Source organism: Desmodus rotundus, chromosome 3, assembly GCF_022682495.2.
Source record: "Desmodus rotundus isolate HL8 chromosome 3, HLdesRot8A.1, whole genome shotgun sequence".
Lineage (NCBI taxonomy): Eukaryota > Metazoa > Chordata > Mammalia > Chiroptera > Phyllostomidae > Desmodus > Desmodus rotundus.
The window spans coordinates 7,427,223-7,454,829 of record NC_071389.1 but is presented as its reverse complement, the minus strand read 5'-3'; the positions used below and the strand labels follow the sequence as shown (position 1 = coordinate 7,454,829).

General features: G+C 47.6%; 1 protein-coding gene across 2 annotated transcripts; it reads right to left on the bottom strand.

Annotated features, from left to right (window-relative positions):
* Positions 1-642: 642 nt before the first annotated feature.
* On the bottom strand, positions 643-27,457 carry PDPN (podoplanin). 2 transcript variants are annotated; one of them, XM_024554704.4, is made up of 6 exons: positions 27,112-27,457; positions 10,105-10,241; positions 7,443-7,569; positions 3,992-4,018; positions 3,331-3,442; positions 643-2,275 (listed from the first exon to the last, which is right to left on the bottom strand). In XM_024554704.4, the coding sequence occupies exons 1-6, from the start codon at positions 27,176-27,178 to the stop codon at positions 2,269-2,271; spliced, it is 477 nt and encodes a 158-aa protein (XP_024410472.2). In that variant the 5' UTR covers positions 27,179-27,457; the 3' UTR covers positions 643-2,268. The 2 variants fall into 2 exon arrangements, with proteins under 2 accessions (XP_024410472.2, XP_024410473.1); XM_024554705.4 differs by having other exon boundaries at positions 3,337-3,442; positions 27,112-27,456.
* Positions 27,458-27,607: the final 150 nt, after the last annotated feature.

Here is a 27,607-nt window from a genome sequence, read left to right as displayed (position 1 = left end):
GCACTGGAATTCTCACGAGCACTGTAGGTGCAGGGGGGGTGGGGGGGGGGGGAGCGGGGGCAGAAGCAGATGGATGACACAGAGGGACAGCGGCAGAGCGCCTGGCCGCTGCTGTCTCCACACCAGCAGAGCCTCTGCAGCTGAGGGCCAAGGAGCAGTGAGCAAGCTGTTCTAGGAGCAGGAACTCTGGAACAACAGGCTCCCAGCCCCATAGGCAGAGGGAGCGCCTAAGCTAGGGTTATAGCATCTCCTGTTCCTGTGCAGCCAAGCCCAATGCACTTAAAGGTCAGGTTCTCAGGGAGGACCAGCAGGAGAAAGGGTGGCCACTCCCTCACCTGGCTCCTCTCTCGGTGCAGAGAAATCAGGACCAAATCCAATTAACCCGTTAGACCAGAGAAAGCAAAAGAAGTCCCAAGGTGCCATTTGCCTTCTCATCCCATTCGTCTGCTTGACCTTAACCTCTAGGTGAAAGGCATGGTTATATTTTTTTCCCATGGTTGTACTTCCTATGACCATTTATAATTTGCTCCCAGTTGAGTCAAGAGGCAGATGTTGATGTAACTTATAAGCTTATCCAGAGATGCTCTTAAGGGCGACCCCGGCACGATGGAGATTTCTAATCAAAGCTCTGACTCAGTGTGATACGTAATCATCTGTTTTATTTTCAAACATGTCCACACTGCATTGAGCATCAACACAGATGTGACAAAGAAACCCACAGCCCTGTCCCAGCAGGCAGTGGGTCCAGTGTAAGACTTGGGGTGGGCCGTTACTGTTCACGGTGAGAGAAGAAAGGAGAGATGATATGGACACACGTGATCCCCAACTCCTGTTCGGGAATCTGAGTGACGAAACGGAGGGACAGTAAGCTCCTAAAGCTCGTCTATACCCCCTTCTCTCACTCAGGTGGGCTGGGGGACAGCTGGACTTGGGCAACAGTAGGGCACACTGTTTAAAATAACATCCACCCGTCAATGCAAAAAAAGGGTGGGGGGACGGGCTGTGCTTTCCAACTGACAATTTACTTTTTCCTGTTTTACGAACTTGTACAAGTTTCCAGGACGTCATAACTGTGTGACCACATTCACAGAACGTCTGCTCAGTATAAGGACCTTTTGTTTAGGGCGAAGCGTTCAGCTGACCTCTGGGAGGAAATGTACCGAGCTGGATGGTTCTAACACCAAACGGCAGCCTGGGCTCCTGAACTTGGATCTTTTCACTTGTAAACCCACAGAAACATGTGGGCTGTCATGAAGGCTGCAAATATCTTCTGCTTTTCAATCCAGCTGCTTTTTACAAAATTAATATTTTACAAGGTTATTTTTGCTTCCCCTATCTTCCCCTCAAGGCAGAAAGGAAACGCTAGAAAACTGCTAGGTTCTATGTCCCATGGCAGAGGCACACAGAGGGTTTCTGTCTGTCCGGGGACCACCCGGGGTTCTTGGGTGCTGGAAGACGGGAGCCTCTGCCGCCACTGGGCCTCTAGCAGCCTCCTGGGCCATCATCAGGCCTGAGGTCTCCACTTTCCAGAACAAAGCAGCCAATCTCAAGGACTTGCATCACGGGATGAGAGAAGGCAACCCCCGTGGCTCCCCAACATCCGAGGGAGCAGTGGGTCAAGTAGGAGCAAAACTCTGGAGCCGTCAAATCCTCGGGGGAAGCGAGGGGAAAGCATGCCTACAATACAGACTGCCCTGTGGCCTTGTGGTGAGAATTTACATATTACCCAAGTTTAGACTTTTCTACTTGATTATTCACACCGAATCAGGCTTTTAAAGTAGACCAAACTAGACTGGAATGTGTACATCTCAGCCGGAAATTGCAAAAGGCTCATGCCACTTGCTGACACAGCACTAGACCCAAGGACTCCATTGGTGTAAATATTTCCAGATTCCTTTGCATTTTAACAATAACAGAATGGTCGGAACAAAGACATGATGACAGTTTCTAACGTCGGCGGAGTCATGTTGTCTCTCTGAGTTACAAATCAATTTACATAGTTGTGCTCCATTTTCTACGCATTTGTTAAAAAATCACCTTTTCCAAAATTTGTATTTTAAAAAAGTTTCTCAAAAGACAAATGCGTAAAGGAGCGAGTCTTGGGAGTTATCGTTCCTTCCGTTGCTTTTGCAAGGGGAGGAGTCACCATGGACTTTGAGTGGGGCGGCCAGGCATTTCCATGGGTCATCTTCTCCCACCTGCTTGGGGACAAGGGGGGTCGGAAACTTTTTTAAACGTTTTGGCAGAAGGGCACAATTCTTCAGCTCTTTAGGGCCTGTGAAAACAAAGGGAAAGGTGACTGTCCCTTCTTTTACTGGCACCATGACTAGTAATCCTGTGAGTCATGTTCCTATTGTCCTTTTGGGGTGTCCAACCCGAGGCCCAGAATGGTTACGAATGCAGCCCAACACAAAACCGCAAATTTACTTAAAACCGTTTTTTTGCTCATCAGTTTTCGTTTATGTTTGTGTATTTAATGTGTGGCCCGAGACAACTCTTCTTCTTACAGTGTGGCTCAGAGACGCCAAAAGGTTGGACACCCCTGCTCCAGTTTGGGAACCTGGTTCTCTTCTTTCCAGATCATTCCTCCTGCGTGCCTGGTCCCTGCACAGCCAGGGTCAGATTCCCAGGCATCTCCAAATACAGAAATCTGCAACTGCATTCTGATTCCTGTCCTCCAGCCTCCCAGGTCTATAGCATCTGTCCTCTCCCTGTCCCCCCGACTCCAGAGTCACATATCACCTCCCCAACAGAAAAAAGCAAAAGGTTTCCTCTGACTATGCATCTGAGTGTTCTGCATTCTTAGGGAATTTTAATAAAGAGATAGAATGCCTTCCTTTCACTGACAGCCGATGCCAGGAATGCATTACCACATGCGTGGGTGTGTCCAGGGCAGGATGGACAGAGGGTCCCCATCCCAATAAAATTCCTCATCAGAACGGAGCTCTGGCCCTATAGAAGATGGACTTCTGGAAACCTCTCAGCTATGATGATTGGGAGCAGGGTGACTAGGTGTCAAGTTAAAACTGGGTTTGGGTTTTCTCTCAAGTTCAGGTAGTTGGAAAATTAAGACGAGAGATCAAATTTGGCCAGAGTTCAATGGGAGTCAACCAAGTCACCTCTGCCTCTGGCTGTCTTTTCTTGGAAATGATAAGGCCTACATAGACGCATGTTCTCCTAGGACAACTTCAGATGTAGTACTTCTGGAAGTAGGGGCTTTTGACTAGGACCTTCATTTAAAGGACCTTCATTCCCATTGGTTCAGAGGTCAGAGGTCTATAAGTGACCGCCTTCACTGGCCTATCACATGGGTGTAAGTTATTTACTTACGAGTACCTTCCCGACATTTTTCGCACAACCACAATGATGAGTCCGCCAATGAATCCAATGGCTAGTAAGACCCCAACTATGATTCCGACCAGGGTCCCTGTCGCCAAGCCATCTGAATGAGAAGGAAAAACCGTGAGTCCTCCATCAACAATACACCTGCGATACAATGGCCACCGCACCCCACTGTAGAGAGCAAATAATGTTCTCTACTGTTTGTTCTGTATCCAGCTTTAGAAGAGTAGAAACTGTGGGCTATTCTAATCCCATTTTATGATTGGAAAGGTTTCTGGGTCTCAGGATCGATGAAGCATACAATTGGTACAAAGTAGCTTCACAGTTAATCACTGGGGGGCATTTGTGTAGGGCTATGAAATTAGCCCCATTTTCACTCCTAGTTAACAATAAATTGTGATAGGACACCCGTCTCCACAGTTGTCATTAGGCAGACACACTCATTTGTGGTTTGCTTCTTTTCAAATACAGGCAATTCCCTTTTCTCTCTTGAAGGAAGTTGGAAACCTCTTCTCGGAAGGCTCTCTATTCTGTGTTTGTTGGCTCCCATCCAGAAACGAGTGTAATTCATCACAAAGATTAGGTTCAAAGAAACCTTTCTTTTTTTTTTAATCCCAAAAGAATATTTTGATAGCAAAATCTAGCTTACCTTTCTCCACTGTTGTCTGTGTATCTTCTGTAAAGAGAGGTAATGATATAGAATTATTAGGATTTAATAACTATAATTTAACAATTGGCACAAGATGAATTTGCCCTAAGTGGAAGGTAGCAAGTTAAAAGCAAAGAAGATAATTTCTTAAATAAATTTGGTCAGGAAACTTTTAAGCGAGCTTTGACATGCTCCTGTCTTCAGAACTATCATTACTGAATTTGTGAACACGGGACACTTCTGGGTCCTCAGTACTTTCATGTTCGTTACTCCTACTGACTTTGGAGAGCACAGTCAATGCAACTGGCCCGCAGAGTTCTTAAACAAAGGGTCAAAAAGTTTCTGAGCTTAGGGTAATAAAAGGATCCAAGGCTGTTGATTCTTGGTCCAATGTCAAGATCATGGAACCCACTGTGATGAGGTCTATTTTGAAGAATTTTCATTTTGAGAGCAATGTGCTCTGGTTTCGGAAGACGTGGGCAAGACTGGGACCTGTCTTCTCATATTACAGTAATTCCCTGCTTTTTCTTTGGTAGCAAAATTGACATCTTGTAGCTCAGCTTAATGAGAGAATACACCCTTTCTGTTGATGCCACTGTGGTTTTAGGATTTCTATCTGCAGCCAAACCTAGTGTAATACTTACTATGTGAATATTTTCATTTACCCATCACATGGGTTTCGGTTATTTACTTACAAGTATCTTCCTGTAACTAAGTAATAAAATTGTGAGTTTCTTGCAGATAATTTTACACAATTCCTATGTAAAAATGAAGGTGTTTCATTTCTCCCATCAACCTCTTTGTATACAGAGTCCTTAACTCCTCTGGGGGGTGGGGGCATGAGGGCCGTATTTGTTTATCTAGTTTGCAGGTGGAGAAAGGTCAAGGTCCCTTGGTTTAATGATGCGGTAGAGAGAAGTGAGTCAGTCAGGCCTTCCCGACAACCTTAGCTCACAACTTGCAAACTACGGATACTCGACAGCTTCCCTAATCAAAGGTGAAATCAGCTGACCATCAGCAATAAGCTGCTTGCTTTTTTCTAGTGGTTGGGTTTGAAAGAAGCCACCTGCCTTGTACCAAGTCTGTCTTCAGAAAGACACCTTTTCAAGATGGTCCTAGGGAAGGGGGCCCCAATCCCAGCTCTCCCTGTATGAACAAGGCTTGTGGCTCTGATGTATCCACCCAGAGCTCAAGCTGGATATGCCATCACCATAAAACAGTGGTTGGGAGAAGGCTGGATATGAGTCCTTCCCAGAACAAGGCATCCCTGGCTGCCAAACACCAGCAGAGACAGGTCAATCATTTGCTTAACATAGTGGCTGCCACTTCTAGCCTCATAACGTGCCATCGTCACCATCAGTGACACCATTGGTTAGAAAATACCAAAAATAAAGTTTATGGAAGATTCCTCACTAAATAAGAACTTATTAGTCCTGTACTCCCTAGCTCCCTCCCAATTAATTACTTGACTGTGATCACAAAGTGTGTCATATGTGGGAACATCATTGAACTTGGGCGTTCCATGGGAAAGACATCTGCTGCCATAATAAAACTAGCTCTTAAAAAGCCCCAGTGCTTACAATCACATTTTAACTCATGTGAAAATTTCTTGGGACACTGATATATAAAGTGGGAATGTACTATAAGTCACACATTTGGTGACAGGGTGGGGCAGGGAACTGGACAGAAGAGTAACCATGAGTAATTTCTGGGGAAATGAGAATTTCTTTCTTTTTTTTTTTTTTTTTTAAGGATTAGGAGAGGTATCCTGGTATGACAGAAAGAATACTCGACGTGGAATTTTCCATTTCCTTCTGTCAATTAGCTGTCAGCTCATGTTGCAAATGATGAGTTTGTCTCCCAAAATTTGAAATGCTCTCCGATGACCAATGATATTGACGATGCTTTTCTAGCTTATCCCTTTTTGGTTTTCTCGGATGTTTGAATGTTAACCATTTCTTCAGCATCTTGGAGTGACCTTGAGCCTTTATTTTCAAAGCACTTTTATATGAAGCTTTTCTTTCCTATTGTGGTAAAATACAGACTACACGAAATTTTCTATCTTCACCATTTTTGTGTACAATTCAATGGTAGAAAGTACAGGCATATTTTTGTGCCGTCATCCCATCATCCACCTGCAAGGGCTCTTTCCATCTTGCAAAAGTGACGTTATATACCCATGAAGTATTAACTCCCCAGCCCCTCCTCCCCCAACCCCCGGCAATCACCCTTCCGCTTTCCGTCTCTATAACTCTGACCAGTCCCTGTACCGCATCTAAGCGGAATCATATGGCATTTGCCTTTTGGTGACTGGCTCATTCCATTTAGCAGAATGTTTCAAGGTTTACCCACCTTATACCATATGTCAGAACTCTCTTCCTTGTACAGGCTGAATAACATTCCATTGTATGTATTTACCACATTTTGTTCACCCATTCATCTGCCCGTAAATTCCACGTTTCAGCTATTGTAAATGATGCTGCTATGCACACGGGCGTACAGATATAAAGCATGTTTTAAACATCCTCAGAAGTATTATAGATTTTGTAAAACCAGATTGGTTTTGGGGCCTGGAAATGTATATTGACAATAAAGAACAACTTTCTAGGTGTTCGGTTGCGCATTTGGCTTTAGGGGAGGTCTCCGTGTTTACTTTTATTTAAAGCTAAAAATACCTATCTATGATAGATGATTTATACAAAACAGCTCATTGCAGCTATTGCAGGGCTAGCTCCTTTTCTCTCCCACCCCATCTACTGAAAAGAATTAGAGCATACTTTTCAAATGATTTAATTTTTTAAGAAAGTTCTAGGAATAGGACGCTGTCTCTTTCTATTGCGAAGTTGTAGTGGCAATGACCTTTCCTTATGCTTCACAGTGGTGGTCCAGACCTCATACTAATGGCAAAGACCCAAGGTTCTCCTCCACAGTTTCCCTCTGAGATGTTCCGTTCACACGCCTGGCTGCAGGTGCCAAGTGTGCATGCCAAGTGCGACCCCAAGTCCTGGCCAGATTGCTTTAGGAAACATCCTTGCTCCATGGGCACAGACATAAACTCAATGTATGATGGTAAATAGCAGTATACAATCTATTGAGATTTACATAGGTTGTCTGAGTTTTATGCTCTTGGATGAAAACACAAAGTTCTTCTTGTAGCATTTTATCAGCTTAGGGTCAGGGACACGACACCAGTAGCTACTCAACTTGCCCTTGTCGGGGCATAATCATCAGCTGTCATTCAAGGTAAAGAGCTGTGTTCAGCAACCCAATTAATCAGATTTGATTTAGCAACTTCATACACCGGATTCTGAAACTACCCCATAAGGCTTGGTTCAGAATTTACTGGTGTACCCCAAAATGTGCCCTATTGATTATATTTGTTCATGGTTTGGGGAATGTACTGGTTATGCAAAACAAGATCGGTGCCTATTGGGGTGACTGGTGTTCTTACCCATAGGGTGGCTAGTGGCCACAGGCAAGGTTGTGGTGCTCCGGCTTCCTTCTTGGCCAGGGACCCCGCTTCCTGGGGTCGGCAGGTCCTCTGTGAGAAAGTCCGTGTTCTTCGTGTTTGTGGGCACCTATTGGAGAAGTAAATGAGGCAAAACAGAAAGAGAACACGTTTTAACATGCATACACTGTTGTATTGGAGAAAAGAATTTAAGGCGGCACACATATATAAAATATATGATGATATAAAATGAAAGGGGAAACAAGTAAACAAATGGAAGAGTGGGAACAGGAATAAAACCAAGCCAACTCCATAAATGAATGCCAAATGTTTACTTCCATGGGCCTTAATTCTTGCTGACTTCCATGGGTCTTAACTGTTCAGAAAATATCATATCTCTAAGCTTTAAATCTTTTTCTCCCTTGAATTGGAGTGGCACTTCCTCCCTGTAACATTTTAGGGGGCACATATGATGTTGTTATCATCCTCCAGTGCCTTCCCTCTCCCCAAGAGAGCTTACTATGTGCCAGCCCCTTTAAACATCCCATTTACTCCACAAAAAAACCCCTATGAAATAGATCCTATTAGTCCTATAGTATGAACAAGGCTTAAAGAGACTAGAAAATATGCCCAAACTCACATAGCCAATGAGAGACAGAACAAGACCTGGGAGGTTCTGTTGACTCCAAAGTTTACGCCGGTGTACAAAGCTTCAACAAATTCAGTCACGAACACAGGCAGCAAAGGCAAAACTAGATAAATGGGACCACACCAAACTTAAAACCTTTGTGCATCGAAAAACCAATCAACAAAGGGAAAAGGCCACCTATGCGATAAGAGAGAATATTTGCAAATCATGTACTTGATAAAGGTATGAAGCCCTCCTGCACCTCAACAACGAAAAAATCAAATAACCTGATTAAAAAACGGGGAAATAACTTAGACATTTATCCAAAGATAATACACAATGGCCAATAAGCAGATGAAAACACTTTTAATATCACTAATCATCAGAGGAATGCAAATCAATACCTCCGTAAGATTATTGCCTCATATCTGTTCGCATGGCTACTATCAATAGAACAGAAAATAATGCATTAGCAAGGTTGTGGAGCAATCAGAACATTTGTGCGCTGTTGGTGTAAGCGGGAATGGTGCAGCTGCCAAGGAAAACAGGATAGAGTTTCCTCAAAAAAACTAGAAACAGACTATCATCTGATCCAACAGTCCTACTTCTGGGTATACACCCAAAAGAATCGAAAGCAAGGGCTGCGAGAGGTATTCGTGCACCACGTTCACAGCAGCACTATTCACAGTAGCCAACAGCAACCCAAATGTTCATCAAGGCTGAATGGATAACCAAAATGTGGTAAATCCATCTCAAGGAATATTATTCAGCCACAAAAAAGGAAATTCTGACACATGCTACCACATGGATGAACCTTCAGGACATCACACTCAGTGAAACAAGTCAGTCACCAAAGGATAAACACTGCGATTCCACTGATAGGAGGCACTTAGAGTCGTCAAATCCATAGAGACGGAAGGTACGATGGAAGTTACCAGAACTGGAGCGGGAAGCAAAAGGAGAGCTATTGTTTGAAGGGTATAGTTTCAGATTTGCAAGATGAAGACATTCTGGAGATCTGTTTCCCAAGGTGAATATACTTAACACTGCTGACTTATAGGTACACTTAAAAATGGCTCAGATGATAAATTTAATGTTACGTGTCTTTTAACACAGTAAAAAAAATATGCTAATGAGGATCTACTATGTGCTTAGCATGGCTCTCAACCCTGGGGATATGCCAGAACAGGGGCAGGCACACTTTTCTGTAGAAGGCCAAACGGTAATATTTTCATCTTCGTAGACCATTTGGTCCCTGTTGCAACCATCTACTCAACTCTGCTCTTACAGTAGGAAAGCAGCCTGAGATCATTCTCAACTGAACAGCCATTGCATGTCCCAATAAAACTTTATTTACAAAAGCCGGTAGTGGGCCAAATCTGGTAAATAGTTTTGCTGACCTCTGAGCTAGAGAGTAATTCTGGGGGTGGGGTCTCGGGAGGGAGGAATAGGATTCCCTCAAAGTTTGAAGGTGTGGCTTCTAGACATCCTCAGTGTCTCCCAGAGCCTGGCATCTTGTCTTGTCCATGGTAGGTGCTTAAGACACCTCCGAACCGACTAAAATTCATCAGGTTGGGAATGTGTCAGTTGGGACTCCACACAAACTATACCAGTGTGTTCTGTTCATGGCTTCTAGTCTGTGTTTATTACCATTCACAAGAAGACAAGAAACCGTGACTCCATTTCTAGAAACTTCGATAGCCATGCCAGTGTTGCAAGGTCCAAGACCTTCTTATATTGAAAAGTGGGCTGTAACAGGTCGGCCACCTACAAACCTACTTCCTTACCAGTTTGAGAAGCCCTGGTACATACTCTCAAATCACCTGTGAGCAGCACACCAGCTCCCTGCTAGCTTGGGAGGTCCCTTTTTTTGCAGGCCATGTAACAATTCCTTTGTATGGTGGCTCCCATTGATTCCATATACTTAAATATATAAATATAAATATATATGTGATATATATGTGTGCGCACACACACACATCCTTGCGTGTGATTGCACGCCTTCAAACCAAAGTCCTCTCTCTCTGGGCCACTCACCTGAGCTGTCGAGCCAGCAGACTCATAGGGCTCTTTACTGGCACCTGGAGTCACTGTCTCGTTTTCCACACCTGGGTTCACTGTGCCACCTTCCACACTTAAGGTCGTAGTGTCATCCTCTGGCGGGACGGTGACGGCTAAGAAAGAAAGACGTAGTCAGGGCTTAAGGTGGAAGCAGTGTGGGCAGACCTAAAGGGTGGGCTACAACCAGATGATTTTTTCCCATTTCTGTTGGGGATTTGTCGATGTTGTTGTTCCCTCTCCTGCATACCACAAACCGTTCTCCTTGCGACACCTCTGGCAGAGGGATGGCCTGGTTGTCTCCATGGCCAAAGAAAGGAAGGTGGAAATACAAAAAGGTGAAACAGCCAGCCCCTCCCTTGTATCCCGCCGCGGCCCCCGGAACAGAGGGATGCACATCTTTTCTGTTCAGTAACAAATCAGATTTTTCCTGGTGCCATTCCATAGGATGAATTATGTATTCAGGTTAATAGAATATCATTTAAACCTGGAGAAATTCTAAATCAGAGTCACCTCAAAAGAGCTCTAGCACCATGTTTGCAGGCTCTGTCTCCAACCTACTGAGCCAGGACGTGCAAAGGCAGGGTCCCAATCTTCGCGGCATCGAGCCCTCTCTCCATTTAATTTTGAGACTGCTGCCTGCCAGAATGGTTAGAAGCACTGGCCTTGACCGCTGACCTCAGAGGTTACGTTGAGTTTGACGACTTATTTTACAGTTGGGTTAACGTCTACAGGGGGAAAGTCAGTAATATACTTAAGGATGACAGAGATCACTAAAGAACTCTTTGTGCACCGAGAGGTACACCAATAAGAGACCTTCCTGCCCCTGCCCCTGCCCCTGCCCCGGGCTCTTCTGCTTGAACACTGAATGAATGAGGAGCAGGGGAGGGGTAGGGCGGGGGGATAGCTGGATGAACAGGATGAATTCCACAACTGGGCAGAGAACAGATCACAACTCTGGCCTCTTCTTCACCCTGTGTTGCCATGATCTGAACGAATCATCACCAAGCCAGAGCACCATCTCAACTCACCAAGTAACCCTCCGGTTGTTACAGATCTGACTCACTGGCCACCGGCTCTGGCCCCAGACACAGAGGGGCTCTGCAAATTCCATGAGGAAGTACAGTTGCAAAATAAGAGAGCACATGCATCCCAGGGCCAAGAGGGAGGGGGTGCTGGGGGCCTGCTTTGAGTATGTCATTAAAGAGCGGAGTTCATATTCAGGCAGTGCTCAAGTTAACAAGCAGCCTTAAGACACTATATTCCTCTTGATGCTTTGCTGGCCCAGTCAAAGGCACTGCTAGTAAATATTTGATCACAACTTCCTTGATGATGCACAGAGAGAGAGAACCTCTATGTAGAGGAAATTCATTTGTTCTCTTTGCATCTAGAGTCCTGCTGCAGTGCCGCCCATCAATGGCTTTGGATGAATCTCCTAAGTATATGCATTTACTTTTCATCTGGGTGGCAAGACTCACCAGTTAGCACCAAGTGAATACCTCAGTGCATGCCCATGGTTAGTCTCCCCTTTGAGCCATTTGCTGAAGTGGGGGTGGGGGTGGGGTGGGGGCAGTCATTGGCTCCCGCTGGGATTTATGGCTGTGATGTAGGCAAATATTGAATGTTACTTATTGAGCTCAAGAGGAAATATCCCTTTGCCTGGAGAGTAGTCCTTACTTAAAAAAAAAAAAAAAAACCCAAAAAGCGAAAAAACATGAAGTATCCCATTTTCCTTTCTTTCTCTCCTGCTATGAACTCAGTTAACAAACCATCAACTTTAAAAATGTTTTCTGGCGTTGTCCAGCCCAGTCACTTACTATGGGGCATCCTCTAATTTTAAAAAACAAAAACAAACCACCCTCGCTTTAACAAAAATATCAGGTACTGAATGAAGTTGGCCAGAGTTCTTTCACAGAAAGTTCAGTTCATTGAAAGCGCAACGATAAAAATTCCTTCTGGTTCTTTTCTCCGCTTGGCCCGCAGAGCCAAGCACTAAAACTGCTCTGAATACACAAAGGCATTTTATGAATGACGCTCGTGATTAAGATGCATGTCCTTTGTCCCACTGCCCTGGCATTCTTTTTGCTCCATGGGAAAGTTGATCTTTAACAAGAGATCCCCAATTGTCTCTCCCCTTCTTTTGGCTGAAGGCTTGCTTGCCTGGGCAAAGAGCTCCCCCAGCCCAGCTGCCCAGTCTCCAGCCAGCATTTGCCACCCTCCTCCCCTGAATGGTGAAACTCAAACCATGCATTATGGATGCCTTGGGCCGCCTGTCCTTTCTTCTTTCTAACACGCGAGTGTGCGCAGACAGCTGTTTATGTACGTGTGCCGATGAACCTGCAGTAACGGTGTCGGTCCCAAGCAGTGGGCAGCTACGCTCGCGTGACATCTCTTCCTGTCACACCCAGCCTCACCCCCAGGTGGCTCAGCACCAGCCGAAGTTTCCAAATTCGGTGGCAACCCATCCATTTACTTGGGAATTTGAAGGGGGAGTGGGTGTTATTCTTTAAAAAGCTAGGCCACAGTTTCTACTACCTATGAGAAGACATAGATAAATCAATTTTACCTTAGGGTTCTTCAATTTGGGAACTAGTAAGAACTAAAGAGATGCTTATTGGTATGAAAGAGCTAATTATGCATCATTTTCATCTTGCATTAAAGCCTAGTATCTCTAAAGAACTTATTCTAATTTACATACATTTTGGGGAATGCATTTCTTTACAAATACTTCAGGATTTCAATGCAACCTTACATCAATCACGCTGTTATTATCATTGTAATATCCCAAATTCTTGATAAAAACCTTTGAGGAGTAAGTGTTTTCAATCCTTCGATTTTACTTACATTTCTTTGGATTGTAGCAGGGAGTGGTTTCATCAGTTTGTCGGCCACCAGGAAAGTCTTCTTTTGTAACCACCTTTCTCTAATGGCATTCATCGATTTCATCGTTTTATAGGAGTTTTTATAACCTTAAGAACACAGTCTCTGGAATAAAGGCTGACACATTCGTTTTACTGGTTGGCTTCGGCACCTCTCCTTTGTGACTGGTGTGGTTTGTCGCTAATCCAATTTATTAAGCTTGTTTTGTGCCTTTGATGTGACAATTACCAACCCTACCTTCAAGATTATATGTATATATTCACCTTACACTTAAATTTCTATTTGTCTTGTGTTGTGAAGTATGATGTAAAATGGGAATATAATTTGATTCCCTCCCCCCTGAAAGATGAGGCTGTCATTGCAACAAACCCTCTTTCCCCCTCTGCTTCGGGACCAGCTCTCATTGCGGCAATGTCTTCTTTCTAACGGCTGTGTCACGTCGAGGGAGAAGCCTCTCAGCACAACGACCAGCTTACACAGCCCGAGACCTGCCGGCTGCCCCCTCACCTATTGCTCTGTCTGCCGATTCTTCCCAGGACACATCCCTAAATCTGTGCCCCCCTCACCACCAGCTATCCCTTCCTCCTCACAGCGGCTGCCCGCTGCCAGGTTAATCCCATGCCAGAAATGTAGCTAGCATCCAACAGGACCCAGACGGCAGGAGGATGGGCGGGCTGCTAGAACCCGCAGGTCCTGAGGTCTTTCCAAGTTGAAGGTTCTACTGAACACGAGAGACACAGCTTTATAAGCAGACCCCGCCCCGCTCCCATTGTTCAGCCACGCGGGGTCTACACAGTGCCTGGTGGATGACGATTTCACAATGGCCCCATGGGCAGTTACACTGGCATTATTGTCCCCACTTATCAGACGAGGGAAGAGAGGTTGGCGCTCTCCTTGACCAGACTTTAGTCAGGCTCCTCTGAGCCCTGTTCTCCGTGAGGCTGTGACCTTGGGTGTCTGTGTCCATCCTTGCAGCAGAGTCCAGTTTCAGCGAGAACCCTGCTAAGTCACTTTAGAGAGACTCCTCCCCCCTTTGATATCCGACCAAGTTCCCCACCCCCCTCCTTGGAGGTTGAAGTCCTTGGCCTGCCTGTAGCAAGCATGCTCCTCCTCTTGGCAATTTTCCATCCACCCATCCCCGCCGCCCCCACGTTGCTGCTCCATGGCTATAAATCCCCAGCTTCTTTGTTGTATTCAGAGCTGAGCTCTATCTCTCAACTCTGCAACCGTCTTGAGTGAGGTGCCGCAACTGTTCCAACAGGTGTCAGAATAATTTCTTCTTTAACCACATCAGAAGTTAAATGATTCGCCAAGTTTGCCTGGTTGGTGAGTGCTCACCAACACAGATACAAAAGTGTGCTGGGCCTGGCCATAGGCAGGAAAGCCCACTGCCCCCTGCCGGCTCCCCAGAGCCTCTCCCCAGAGCCTCTCCTTGGACCCCATCCTCACCCTCACCCTCTGGCTGCCAGAAGCAACAGCTTCCTCTGGCTCCCCTTAAGAAATCCCATCTTGTTAGAACTTCCAATCTGCGTATTTCGTGACCACCATCTCTATCTCCTCAAATCAGCCCCTTTCTAGGACGAAGTTTCCGGAAGTGGCAGCTTAGAAGGAAGGTGGATTTACTTTGAAAAGTGGTGCCTCTGTGAGCAGCAGCTCTCCTCTCGGCTCTACAAGTGCAGGCAGCAGCAACAGTCGAGGCTGGACCCATGCCGAGCTTCACCGGAATATCCCCAGGTATTTATTGTGTACCTACTGTGTGCTGGGCCCCATTCCAGGCACTAGAGACAGAGGAGTAAACAGGGCATGGTCTCCACTCTTGTGGATTTGGGTGTTATTGAGGTGAGTGGAGGGTGGGGTCATAACAAGCAAATAAACCAGGAAACCTCAAATCAGTGCTCCTCCATCCCCTTCAGATCTCTACTCAGATGACACTTTCTGGGAGCCCGTCCCCCACCGTGCCAGTGAAATCAGCACCCCCGACGCACAGATCAGAGTACTTGCCGCTCACCATGCCATATATTTACTAATTGCTGTGTCACAAGAACATACACTGTTTTAGCTCAATGTCCCTCTTGCCTAAAATACCTGGCACATAGTAGACACTCCATTTGTATTCATCGAATGAGCGAGTGAGCCGCAGGCAGGTGCACTAACCCCCAAAGCCCAGAGCGAGCTAGGGGCCCTGCACCTCAAGAAACAGGGGACAGGGGTCAATAGGGCTGGATAGTGAGACACAAGACTGGGGGAGCGTGGTGATTGCAGGGGGCGGGGGCTGGAGGTGGAACGGGGTATAAGGGGAATAAATGGTAATGGGAAAGATACGATAAAAAATAAACTATCAAAAAAATGGAAAAGGCCCCGGGCTCGTGTGGCTTAGTAGATGGAGCACTGGCCCGTGAACCAAAAGGTCACCAGTTTGATTCACGGTCAGGGGACATGCCTGGGTTGCAGGCCAGGTCCCCAGTTGGGTGCATGTAAGAGGCAGCCGATCAATGTTTCTCTTTCTTATTTCCTCCCTCCCTTCCCCTCTCTCTAAAAATAAATAAAATCTTTTTAAAAATTATTGAGAAAAGAAGGAAAAGATTGGGAGCGGTGGAGGGCCAGTCCAGTAGAACTCTGCACGGAGTTTCGATTTCATCTGGAGGGTGAGAGGAAGTGGTATAACCCGAGTCCAGGAGGCCACTCTGGGTGCAGAATGAATGGCGGGTGTGGATCGGCGATGACACTGGGCTCGGGCTGGGACAGGGACCCCTGAGGCTATTTCTGCTGTCCAGGCAGGAATGGGTGGTGTTCACACCAAGACAGTGGCAGTAGGGAGGTAAAGAACTGGACAGGAAATGTCTGGGAAGTGTCCAAAGTCATTACCCACCAATAATGAGAAATAAATACAAAACCTCAGAGCCAAGAATTCATGTTCCCACCTGTAGGAGCTCTGTCGATAACAATATTGAGCTGGGTGTCCGGAGTGAAACAGGATGTCCCTGGCTGATGCTACGTCCTCTCCTGGGCTTCCCCTTGTTTTACTAGGACAGCCACAGAAAGTCCTCTGCGTACATTTAGGTAAAGAGTCTCAGTCCGTCTGTCTCCACATGAGGAAGAGCGGCCCGGCCTCCCTGCTGACCTGAAGCTCCAGAATCAGACAGCTTGAGAGCCCACTGGACAGGGTTTTATCTTGAAACAGGAAAGTTGATTTTAAAAATAAAGAAGATGAAAGCTGAGCTAGCCTTGGGGCTTTCAAAAGCCAACAGATTAAGGTGTCTTTCATATTTCCTGTTTTTTTTCTAACATCTTTGGCTGCTCCTGCATCTAAAGACACAAATAAGCCTTTGAAAAGGGTTGACTACATGTGCTTGGAATGATTTTTGTGGCCATTGAGAAGTAGAATCTCTCTCTCTCTCTCTTTTTCTTACAACATCCTAGGAACTTCTGGTTTTCCCCTGTAAGAGAATTAATAAACATTTAAATCTAGCATCCCCCTCCCAATTACTTTTGGAATGAAGTAATGCTTTGGTGGGAATGTCAAAACATCTATTTGAAAAACAAAAAAGAGAAATGTTCACTTCTGTCCCTTCCTCCAGACGCAAGCTTTTGCATATTATTTCTCTATCATGCTTCAATATTGTGCTCAGAAGCCTGAAAACCAACACATCTCAAATTGGAAAAAGATGTCAACCCCCACCATTTTCCAGGACACTGAAGAGCAAGCACCCAATGTAGTCAGCGAGATACTCAGACCTTGGTACCAGCCTTCATCTCAGTTCCCAGCATCCTGCTGAGCGGTCTGATTACCATGCAGTAGGTTTCTATAACGGGAAGAAAGGTGTTGGGACTCTGCTTTTATTTACCACATCTTTCGAGTTACTCCTCATGTCCTGCAGGCTTGCCCATCTCCTCACCTTGTGTAGACGCCTTTCTTTGAAATATTAAAAGCCAGTCCCTGGCCCAGGGCCATGTGCCGGACCCCCAACTCCTGGCAGACCGTAGGCTGTGGTCAATACAATCACTGATGTGGCCAGTGGGTTTGGCCTTCACCCTCACCCTTTCCATGGATCCTGGTAGATTGCTTCCTGGATCGAAACTTTGGCCATGGACCCTGGCTGGTGTAGCTCAGTGGATTGAGCGCAGGCTGTGAACCAAAGGGTTGACGGTTCAATTCCCAGTCAGGGCACATGCCTGGGTTGCAGGCCAGGTCCCCAGTTGCGGGTGAGTGAGAGGCAATCACACATTGATATTTCTCTCCCTCTCTTTCTCCCTCCCTTCCCCTCTCTCTAAAAATAAGTAAATAAAATATTTTTTAAAAAAAGTTTGGCCATGGAAAAATCAAGGCACCTCTGAGAAGCCACTCAGTCCCACAGAAATGGCACGCTCAATTTTCCTCTGGGCAGCAAAGTGCTACCGAAAGCCCACACTGTCCCATAATTCCAGGTTCTGGCACCATGGTACACATTTTGCAGATGTTTTATTGAGCAACTGACTGAAAGAGTGCATCTATAGCCCAACCCCCTCACCCCGCTCTAGCCACTGTGTGACGTGGTCTTCGCATGTATCGGTCACTTTTCTGCAGGTCCCTCTACTCACGTTCCTTTCTACGTCACATAGAAGGGGCTGGATTGGAATTGGAGCCGCCCTGGTTGCGGGCTTCTGGATGTCAAGGGAACCTGTCCTTCCTACTCTTCCACCTGACCCAGGTAAAATACCTCTTCCTTCAGAGCCCACCCCAGGTGCCAGGAGCAAGTCATCTCCTAAGCTAGTCTAGCACTTGATGACACTGGGATTCCCCATTCTCTCCCTACGATCTGTAAGGCTCCTTCGGGCCACGTTCCACTCTCCTGTGGGTTTATGCCCGGCCACTAGGCCAGCCTCTGACAGCTGAGTGAATGGATGAATGCGTGAATAGTCATACTTTTCAGGGTCCCCTAGGGTGACTCAACTTAGCCACTCACCCGCAATCACAAACAGGGCTCAGACCTCCTCAAATGGCCAAACTAGAGGCTGTTGACTGTAACCTCAACTGAGATTACTCAATTTAGGGAGAGGTTTCTCTCTTGACCAAGAGCAGAATGTTCTCAGTAAGAGGAAATGAGCTCACAGTTCTGTCAACTGGAATCAACACCTGTGTAATAACTTTTCGGGACCTCACGGGGTGGAGTCCCGCACGAAGAGCCGCCTGCTAGGACAGACAGCTTAGGGCTTGAATTACCAAATGACTAAAGCCCGCCTTAGAAGTGCTGCCCCCAGCAAAGCATATCCCTGATGTGGCGGACTGTTCGGAAAACACTGGCCATCTGCTGGGAAACAGCTTCTGAACGACTCACGGCCGTCAGCTGAGCAGGGCCTGGTGTTGCAAGAGTGAAAAGAGAAGCCCCTTTGGCTCTGACCTCACCGTCCACCCATGCAGCTCGCAGACTGCCCAGCTGTGAGCCCAGGAGGATGAGGCCTGCAGGAATGTGCAGAATGTGCTGCGTTTCCATGGGCCGCCCTTGGCCTTGATCCTAAGCCAGGCTTGAGAGTTTGAAGTGTGCTGGTGCAGTAGGTTTTTGGTTGGGTTTTTTTTTTAAACAATTGTTCTCAGCTAGGGGGATCTTTGTGACCCTCCCTCTCTGCCATCTTTTCCCCCTTGTTCCAACGAATGGGCAATTCAGGCAGCAAACTTTTTCTCCAGGGCTTATTTCTGATGCCATGTTATTTGAGTATCTCCCCAGGTACCCATCAGCCACATCAATTGGGTGCCTTACTATTATCCCAAACTCAGTGTCGGTTCCTAACCTCTCACTCCTCCTACCCAAGTTCTATCGTGTTCTTCTTGTCATTCCTGCCCAAAGACCTGGGCCACTGAGTTTCTTCCCTCTTCCTCCTGCCAAATGTTTACCTTGTAGAAACCATATGTTCTTGTAAGTGATGAAGACGACATAGGTCCTCCTCTCTTCTCTAAGGGGCAAGATGTACACAAAGAATTAAAATACAGTGACAAGACTAGCCAAGCAATCTTGAAAAAGAACACGGTAGGACTCACACGTCCCGATTCCAGCACTTACTACAAAGCCACATGAAAAACCAAGACTGCATGTTCCTGGCACAAAGATAGATGTAGAGACAATGGAATAGAATGAAGAGTCCAGAAATAAACCCATACACTTGTGAGCAATTGATTTTGACAGAGTTGCCAAGATAATTTAGTGGGGAATCATCTTCTCAACAAATGTTCCTGGGACAACTGGATAATCCACATACAAAAGAATGGAGTCGGATTAGTACTTCACACCATCTATAAAAATTAATTCCCAATGAATCAGAGGCCTAAATGTGGGAGCTAAAACAATGCAACTGTTGGGAGGAAACATAGAGTAAATCAAGGCAATGGCTTCCTAGGTACGGCATCAACACTCTAGGCAACAAAAAAAAGAAAAATAGATTAACTCAGACTTCATCAAAATCTTAAAAATTCGTGCTTCAATGAACACTATCAAGAGATTGAAAAGATAGCCCACAGAATATTTGGAATATGGGAGGGTCCATATTCTCCCTCCCATATTCCAGAATATGGGAGGAATATTTGCAATTCATACGTCTGGTAAGGGTCTAGGGTCTAGGATTCAGAATACATCAAGAATTCAACAACAAAAAGACAACCCAATTTGAAAAGGAGAAAAGGAGATGTACAGACATTTCTCCAAAGGAGATATATAATTGGCCAATAAGCACATGAAAAGATATTCAACATCTTTAGTCATTAGGGAACGCAAATCAAAACGTCAATGAGAATCCAACTCATATCCATTAGGATGGCTAGTATTAAAAACAAGCAAACGGAAATTAACAAGTGCTGGCAAGGATATAAAGAAATTGGGGCACTTTTGCATTGTTGGTCGGAATGTAAACATGGTACAGCCACTGTGGAAACCAGCTGGCAGTACCTCAGAGAGTTAAACACAGAGGAACCGTATGGCCCAGCCATTCCACTCCTAGATATATATGCTTGAGAGAAACGAAAGCTTATGGCCACACAAAGACTTGTACATGAATGTTCATAGCAGCTGTATTTAGAACAGCTCTGAACGTCCATCAGCCGGTGAACCGATAAACAAAAGGTGGTCTGTCCATACAGTGGAATGCTTGCTATTCAGCCATAAAAAGAAACGAAATTCTGACATGCTACCATATGAAGGAGCCTTGAGAACATCAGGCTAAGTGACAGAAGTCAGACACAAAAGGCCACCAATTGTGTGCTGACATCTATGTGACATACCCAGAACAGGCAAGCCAACAGAGACAGAACGCAGACTAGTGATGCCTAGGGGGTGGCGGGCAAGAAATAGGAGCCAATGGTTTGGGAGCTTGGGGGAGGGGAGTGATGAAAATATTCTAAAATTGGCCTTGGCTGGTGTGGCTCAGTGGATTGAGCACTGGCCTGTAAACCAAGGGGTCGCCGGTTCAATTCCCAGTCAGGGTATGTGCCTGGGGAGTGGTTCTGGTCCCCGGTGGTAGGGGCACACGAGAGGCAACCACACATTGATGTTTCTTTCCCTCTCTTTCTCCCTCCGTCCCCCTCCATCTAAAAAATTAATTTTTTTAAAAAAGAAAAAATATTCTAAAATTGACAGTGGCGATAGCTGCACGACTCTGTATTCATACATTAAAAACCACTGGACTGGTCCATTTTAAAGGGGTTAATTTTGTGACATGTGAGTTGCATTATCCATAACACTTTTTATGCCAGTGATGAATGTTGTAGGAGGTGAATAATAAGAAGCCAGGAAATGAAAGGCTACAAAATTTAGGAAATCCTGAGTAGCAAGCCCTGCTGGCCCTTATTCCCCCAAATGTCTGATGTCATCCATCAGTCCTTCTGTGGTCACCAACCACAGTCTCTACCTCCTGACTTGTCCCATAAACCAGACTCCATCCCACCTGGTGCCCTCGTCACTCACTTTCTTCTCACAGCCACTATTCATGACCTGCCCACTCCCACCTTCCATTATTGCCGACAGCCTACAGAAAAAGCTCTCCCACTCAGCATGGACTCATCCTTCCCCGAACTTCCTGCCACTCCCCAGCTAAATGGCCCTGACTCTGCCAGCCTTCCTGGCCCTTGCCACCCAGACCTTGGCGCCCAGACCTAACTCTGAATGTTCTCATCTGCAAGCAGTCTCTCTTGCCGGGACTCCTTTCCCTGCCTGGCACCTTGTCCGACCAACCTCACCATGTTCACAGCCAAGATCAAGTCCCATCTTCCCCACAGGCGATTTTCTGGCTCCCAGCGGCCACAGGAATCTCATCTCCAAACTCCTCCAGCAGATAATAAACGGTGTGAGCGGCTCCGGACATGCTATTTTCCTCGCGTGTTCTTTTACGCATACAGGATACTAGTTCTTGGGTCCCACTCGCGTCAGCTTTGCCTCTCTCGGTGAGCTGCAATCCCACTTTGTGCTTCCTCTCAAACTCTGAAAACTCTCAATAAGGTGTATTTTGTAAATGCTTTAAGGGGGCAGGGACCGCGTCCTTCAGTTCAGGACCCCGGCACCATAGTTCTTCAATCTGAATTATGTGTCTAACAAACAGCAAGTGTTGGTGCTGCTCTACAAGGCACTTGAGGAAATCCACTGGCTGACTTTTCTGGGTGTGCTTGGCTCCCTCAACCCTGAGCACAGCTGGCTGTTGTGCTCAATGGTTAGAGGCACGGGCTCTGAGGGTGAGCTACCTAAATCAAAGTCTCACCATTGCCATTTGCTCGAGCTGTGTCTGTGTGTAAGTTACTAAGCCTCCCTGAGCTTCTTTTCTCGTCTATAAAACACAAATAGTTGCTACCTTGGAGGTCTGTGGAGCAGATTAAGGGCAGAGGGGCCTGGCCACGTGCTAAGCATTCAATAAATGTCAGCTGTTGTTACAGAGTCACTGCCGGAAACACCATCCATCCAGAATCCAGTTCCCTTAGCTTTACAGATTCAGAAATTCAGTCTTATCAGGGGGTGATGCAGCTCAGGTGGCCATGTTTCACATGACCCAAACTCACAAGAGGCCAGGAAAGCAAGTAGTTTATTTGGAACAGGAAACAGTTTCCAATGCTTTATCCAAGGCATACCCTTCTCAAGAGTGGACTCTCTGAGACATCATCCGGTGTTATGTGGGACACAGGAGAAGGGTGAGGCCGTGGGGGGATCGTTTCCAGACCGTGACAGAGCAGGCATCTCTGATTCATGACAGATTCACTGTCACTGAGATCAGACTCCCCACCGCCAGCCGACGGGACATCTTGCCTACTCGCCGCAGGCAGGTATAACACTTGCCTTGCCTGACTCACAGAGCCGGTTCTCAAGAAATATTTGTTAAATAAATGAATCCCTTGGGCAAGGCAGGTTGGACATCACCAAATCCTTTGGGCAGGATCCTACTCACTGGGTCACAGTTATGCTTATTATTTAGTGGTGTTTTATTCTCCCAGAGAGGGACACACCTTGATGAATTGCAGGAAATGCTCCACTCTCATCAGTCACATGTTTTCACATATTCCAGCATGCCCCTCTTCCCCGCTTCCCACCCGTTTTCTAGGTAACTGGCATTCCCCGGCAGGCTACAGAAGCCACAATGGCAATTATTATCCCGGTGACATTCTCTCCCCACAGCTGGCAGCTCTGGCCCTCTGCACAGGGGTCAGGGGCACATCTTCCTCCGGAAAGCTGAGCATCCCTCTGATAGGTGTGTTGTTTCGGGTTCTTTCCTCACCGGTATGAAATTGAGTGTGGCCCTAACTAAAACACGCAGTTTCAGTGTGCGGGTCCACAGACCCCCAGGTGGATGAGGTGCGCAGGCCTGCAGCCCATCCCTCCGGACTTGGCTTGATTCCAGCTGGATTGTCCTCAAAGCACACAGCCATCTCCTACGGGTCGAAGGCACGGAGCCAGAAGAAAAAGAGAGCCCGCCCACCCAGCGTGTTGAAGCTGAAGGGAATGCCTGCCCTGACTGGACCCTGGGAGCAGACAGTCTGGTGGGTGCTGGGGCGAGACACAGGGAAGGGAACAGCCACTTCGTCTTCCTGCCGTGGATGAACTTGGCACGATTCCTGTTGTTCCCTAACCGGCTCCATCTCATAGCCCTCGGATAAAATGCCTGATCACTTTCCTTTCTCAAAGTTTTCGGGAATCAGTAGGGAAACGATTCGAATGTGCCATCAAGAGCTTCTTTCCGTCTTGCTCACCCCATGGGAATCCTAGGACTTATCTCAGTCACTGTTTACTGGGCTTTAGAAGTACCTGCATCACCTGCTTCCTCCCTGTTGCCCCACTCACTCAATTCTCTTGCAACAAAAACGCGCTCACTATCTGTTTCCTGGAGGGGTGGCAGGGTCTTAGTCGGACTTCTCAAGTGAGTGTGCAAGGGTGGGGGTAAGTATTGGAGCCTTCTCTCTCTCTCTGTCCTCCCCTGTAACATTTCCGCAAGTTCTAACCTGGCACGCCTATGCTTAGATGCCAGAAATATGACAAATATTCAGATAAGCCCTTGGAATTTTAAGCACAGGTCTGTTGCTGTGCTGGTGAAGAGTTCAGAGAGCTTTATGATATTGGGTGTGCACCCAAGTCTGCAACAGCACCTTACCAAGCATGCCAGAGATGATGCATCGCCAGTGGGGGGATGAGCTAACGCATCCCATTGTGATGTACTGGGACAGCTTCATTCTTAGAGGAATATTGTTACACAGAATGAGCAGCCAGAGGCAGGAAGGAGGGAAGCCCTTGAAATTCTATGTATCTTTTCCATTAACGGGGAAAGAGCCTTTGAAACTCTGCTTACATCCCAAGGCCTGAAAGGCACCCTAAGCCTAAAGGAAGAAGCCCATTAACTCCTTTAGGTGCTCACACTGCTGCCGCCCCCCCAACCCCCCATCACCACCCAAAGCTGGCACCACCTTTACCTGTCAACCAATATGTAACTTCTTCACCCACTCAACTTTTTAAGTCTTCAGGACAAAGGGCTTGGCAGACCTGGTGCTCTTGGCCAGAGCTCTTAGCTCTCTGGCAGCCTGGCCAGGCTGCCGGGCCTCAGGCCACCTGGCTTCTAGCCACGCCAGCCCTCACCACCCCTGCTCACTTGCCACACCGGCCTTCTGCCACCCTTACCCTGCTTCACCCTGAACCTATGACTTTCAGCCCCCCACCCCCACCTGGGCTAGGCCCGGTCTCTTCCATGAGAACGGATCACCAATAGACCCTGCTTGCACACTAATACACTCACTGATCGTTAATTCTTTACTGCATTGGCGAGAAGAACCCAGCTTCTGGGAGTTTCTCCTGTAAAAATAGTATGGCAAGTATTTAGTGTAAAGAACTTCTTATGTATACCTCTTAAAAATTTCTCCTGTTTAAAGAACTTAAAGTGAGGCAAACCTTTAATTTCAAGTTCAACCTTTGTGTGTTCATGTTTTTTTTTTCTTTCTTTGGGGGGAGGGGCGCAATATAATGTAGCAAAAAGAGCCTGGGATTGGGAGTGAAACCCATTTCTAAAACCCAGTTCTGGCATCTTCCGAAGGTAATAACATACAATTTAAGGAGTTGCGATGATCAAAGAGGCCATGGTGGGGAATGGGAATGGGAGGGAGGTGGCATCCCTCCCACTTGGCCAAACCATCCACTGTGACAGCAAGGTTGGGGTCTTTATAATTCTCTGGTATAGGGTTACTCATGGGCCACTGAGTTCAGAGACCGGAGCAAGAGAGAAGGGGCCGTGTGCCTCTGCTCAGCCAGGGCTCCTCCCTACGTGCCCTGTCCTGACTCAGCCTCCTCATGCCCAGATACTCTTTAAAAACGTGTTTTCTGCGTTAAATGCTGTTTGGGATTTCCTGCACCGGTGTAATGGATAGGCCTCCCTCCACAAGGGCCATCGCAGACGCAGCCTTTAGGAAACGCTCGATGGGCCGCACAAAAACTCTCAGCAACTCTCGAAGACTTCAGGGCTTCCGAAACTGGCAAGAGTTTCGGGGAAATTTGTTTGCTGCATGATTAATCCTGGGTGGATTGGTCCCGGAAAAGCACATGTGGACATGTGGCTTTGCAGCAAGCAGCAGCCTGCAGAATTCCACCAAATAAACGATCCAACTAACGGAGAGGCCCTGAAGTACGTGTCGTGGGTGAAATTTCAGAGCAAAGGTGGGGCCTGACGACTGAGGAAAGTGCCAGAGGTGTGCACGACGGAGAGGCTTGAACCCACTAACTTCCACGGAGACAACACACGGGGCCAGATTATCAAACTGACTGGGACTACAACACTGGGTGAGGGAGGCCCAGGAAGGAGTAGGATACCAGGAGAGGGATAATAAAATTCATCACCATAATTACCCCCAGCCCTACTCCCCAACAGACAGCCAACAATAGCTCAGCTCAATGAAGTTATTCATCCATATGCAAGTTGCCTCACTCATTATCCTCAGACAAAGCCCCTGGGGGCCTCAGCTCCTTGCCAGCAGGCCAGCGAATCAGCATCCACACACAGCTATCCCCCCTCCTCCCCCCTGCCACCCACAGCCCTGGGGGGGCTTCTGTCTTTAGCGGTGGACGGCTGTTTTTTCAGACTAGGTTTACCGACACCCTTCAGGAGTAACTGGGACACTCAGGAACTGGCTTAAAGATAATTACAGCTAACCCTTCCCTGGGAGCAAACAGAGGAGGCACCAGCTGCCGTCTTTCCTGAGCAGGGCTGGGCTTGGGCTCGGTTTGGGGACCTCCCACACCTTGCCCTGCTGAGCACAAAGTGGTGTCATTTTGCACACTGTCTAGCCAAAAAGGAAATGTCACTGAAATGCAGAGTTGTGTACATTGCAGTGAAAAGAGAAGTGCCAAAGATAGGGCCACCACGAATAGTCCAGAGGCCTGCAGACAGAGTCGCTCCTGCTCTCGGAAGCAGACAGTCGCAGACGGGTGGGCACAGAAGCACTACGTGCCCCGGGATCCTTTCCCCAGGGCTGGGTATTTTTGTCTTGGCGGGGAATTACAGAAGCCTAGGTTAGGTCGGCTCCTCCTCAAGCCCCTCCCTCCCAGGATTTCTCTGCAACAGGGGACTAGTTAGTTCGATTACAATTCCTTCAACCAATATTTAGTGAGCGACTACTATGCGCCAGACTTTGGGCCCCGGGGATCAAGGCTATAAGGCATAGCTGTGTCCTTGGGACTTTAGAGTCTTTGGGGGGAAACAGCTAATAAAAACCCAAGAAAAGAAATAAAATATTGGCACATGTTCAAGGATGACACCGCCTGGGCAGAAAGAAGCAAGAGATAAGGGGAGGGGGAGCGAGTAAGAAGGGGGGTGAATGGAAAGACACAGATGACTGAGCCGCAGAGCCCCCATCGTCAGATTGAATGCATTTCAGGTCCAAGGAGTCACCAATGCTCATGTGGTCATTGGCATTGTCGGCCAAGTTCAACCCAGCCCCAAAACAACTCAGTAAACCTCGGGCTCACAGCCATCCTCCTTCATTCCCTCGTGCTCCTCCGGGGCTGTCCACTCCGTCCTTCCCACACACACCACCCTCAATACAGAGGATCCTGGGGCCTCTTCCAGCCCGTCCCCACGGACAGGGTCCTGAGTGTGCCTGAAATGCGGACACCGGGCGTGTAAGACTCGGCGGCACCAAGAGAGACGCTCACTGCACAGGGGGAGCCCCAGCACTCCCTAACTTCCCTCCCCAGGCCGTCATGCCAAGCTCTCCGGAGGCCACGGGCATCCCTCCTATACACAGCCCTACAGGAAAGCCCCGTCCCGGCCACGGACGGCTCCTTGCAGTCATCTGCCACCTTTTTCTTGTGAGCTGAGCTGAGCTGAGCTGAGCAGGGCATGACAGGACTTGAGCTGCCTGTGAGGAGACCCCCACTGCTCCCCACTTTTGCTGCCTGTGGATTCCGTGCTCCTCCTCACACCCAGTTCGGCTCTTTCTCTGGGACCTGGCACCAGCTAAGCCGCTGCCTCGCCTTGTCCCGGGCCCTCCAGTCTGGTGTGCACGCACACTCCAGCTCCCCTCTGCTCCCCTGGGCAACCGCAAATACCAGGCCCAGGCACCCCAGCAAGTCCCGGCTCGCTGGCCCCCAACAGCAGCTGCAGGGAGGCGCTGGCCCTGGGTCTTACCTCCGTCTGCCGGAATCCAGAGCAGCGTTCTTCCCAAAACCAACAGCAGAACTGGCACCTTCCACATCCTTTCAGTTAGCTTGTTCTCTGTGGGGCCGAGGGGCGACTCTCCGTGCTGGCGGGGAGATTAAAAAGCTCCGCAGCCACAGGCCCTCAGCTGGAGGAGCGCGAAAGGGGGGAATGGAATGCGGGGAGCAAAAGTCCCAGCGCAGGAGGGGCCCCCAGGCTTCCTTCGCCCGCGGCAGTCAGCGGAGCAAACTTTGCAGTTGGCAACTTTGGGAATGAAGTCAGCATTTATCTCTCCCAGGGAGGGCGGGAGCGCCCCGCTGTAAGGTGGTCTCAGTCCGTGGCTCACTAGGACCGCCCTCCTGCTCTGTTTGGCCAGTGCTAAAACGATGACCTCAGGCCAGGTTTAAAGTTACAGGGCCGCAGCTGTGGGGGCCGCCAAGACGTGCGGAGGAGCCCAGCCCTGGCAAAATTGGCTTTTACTGTGTTC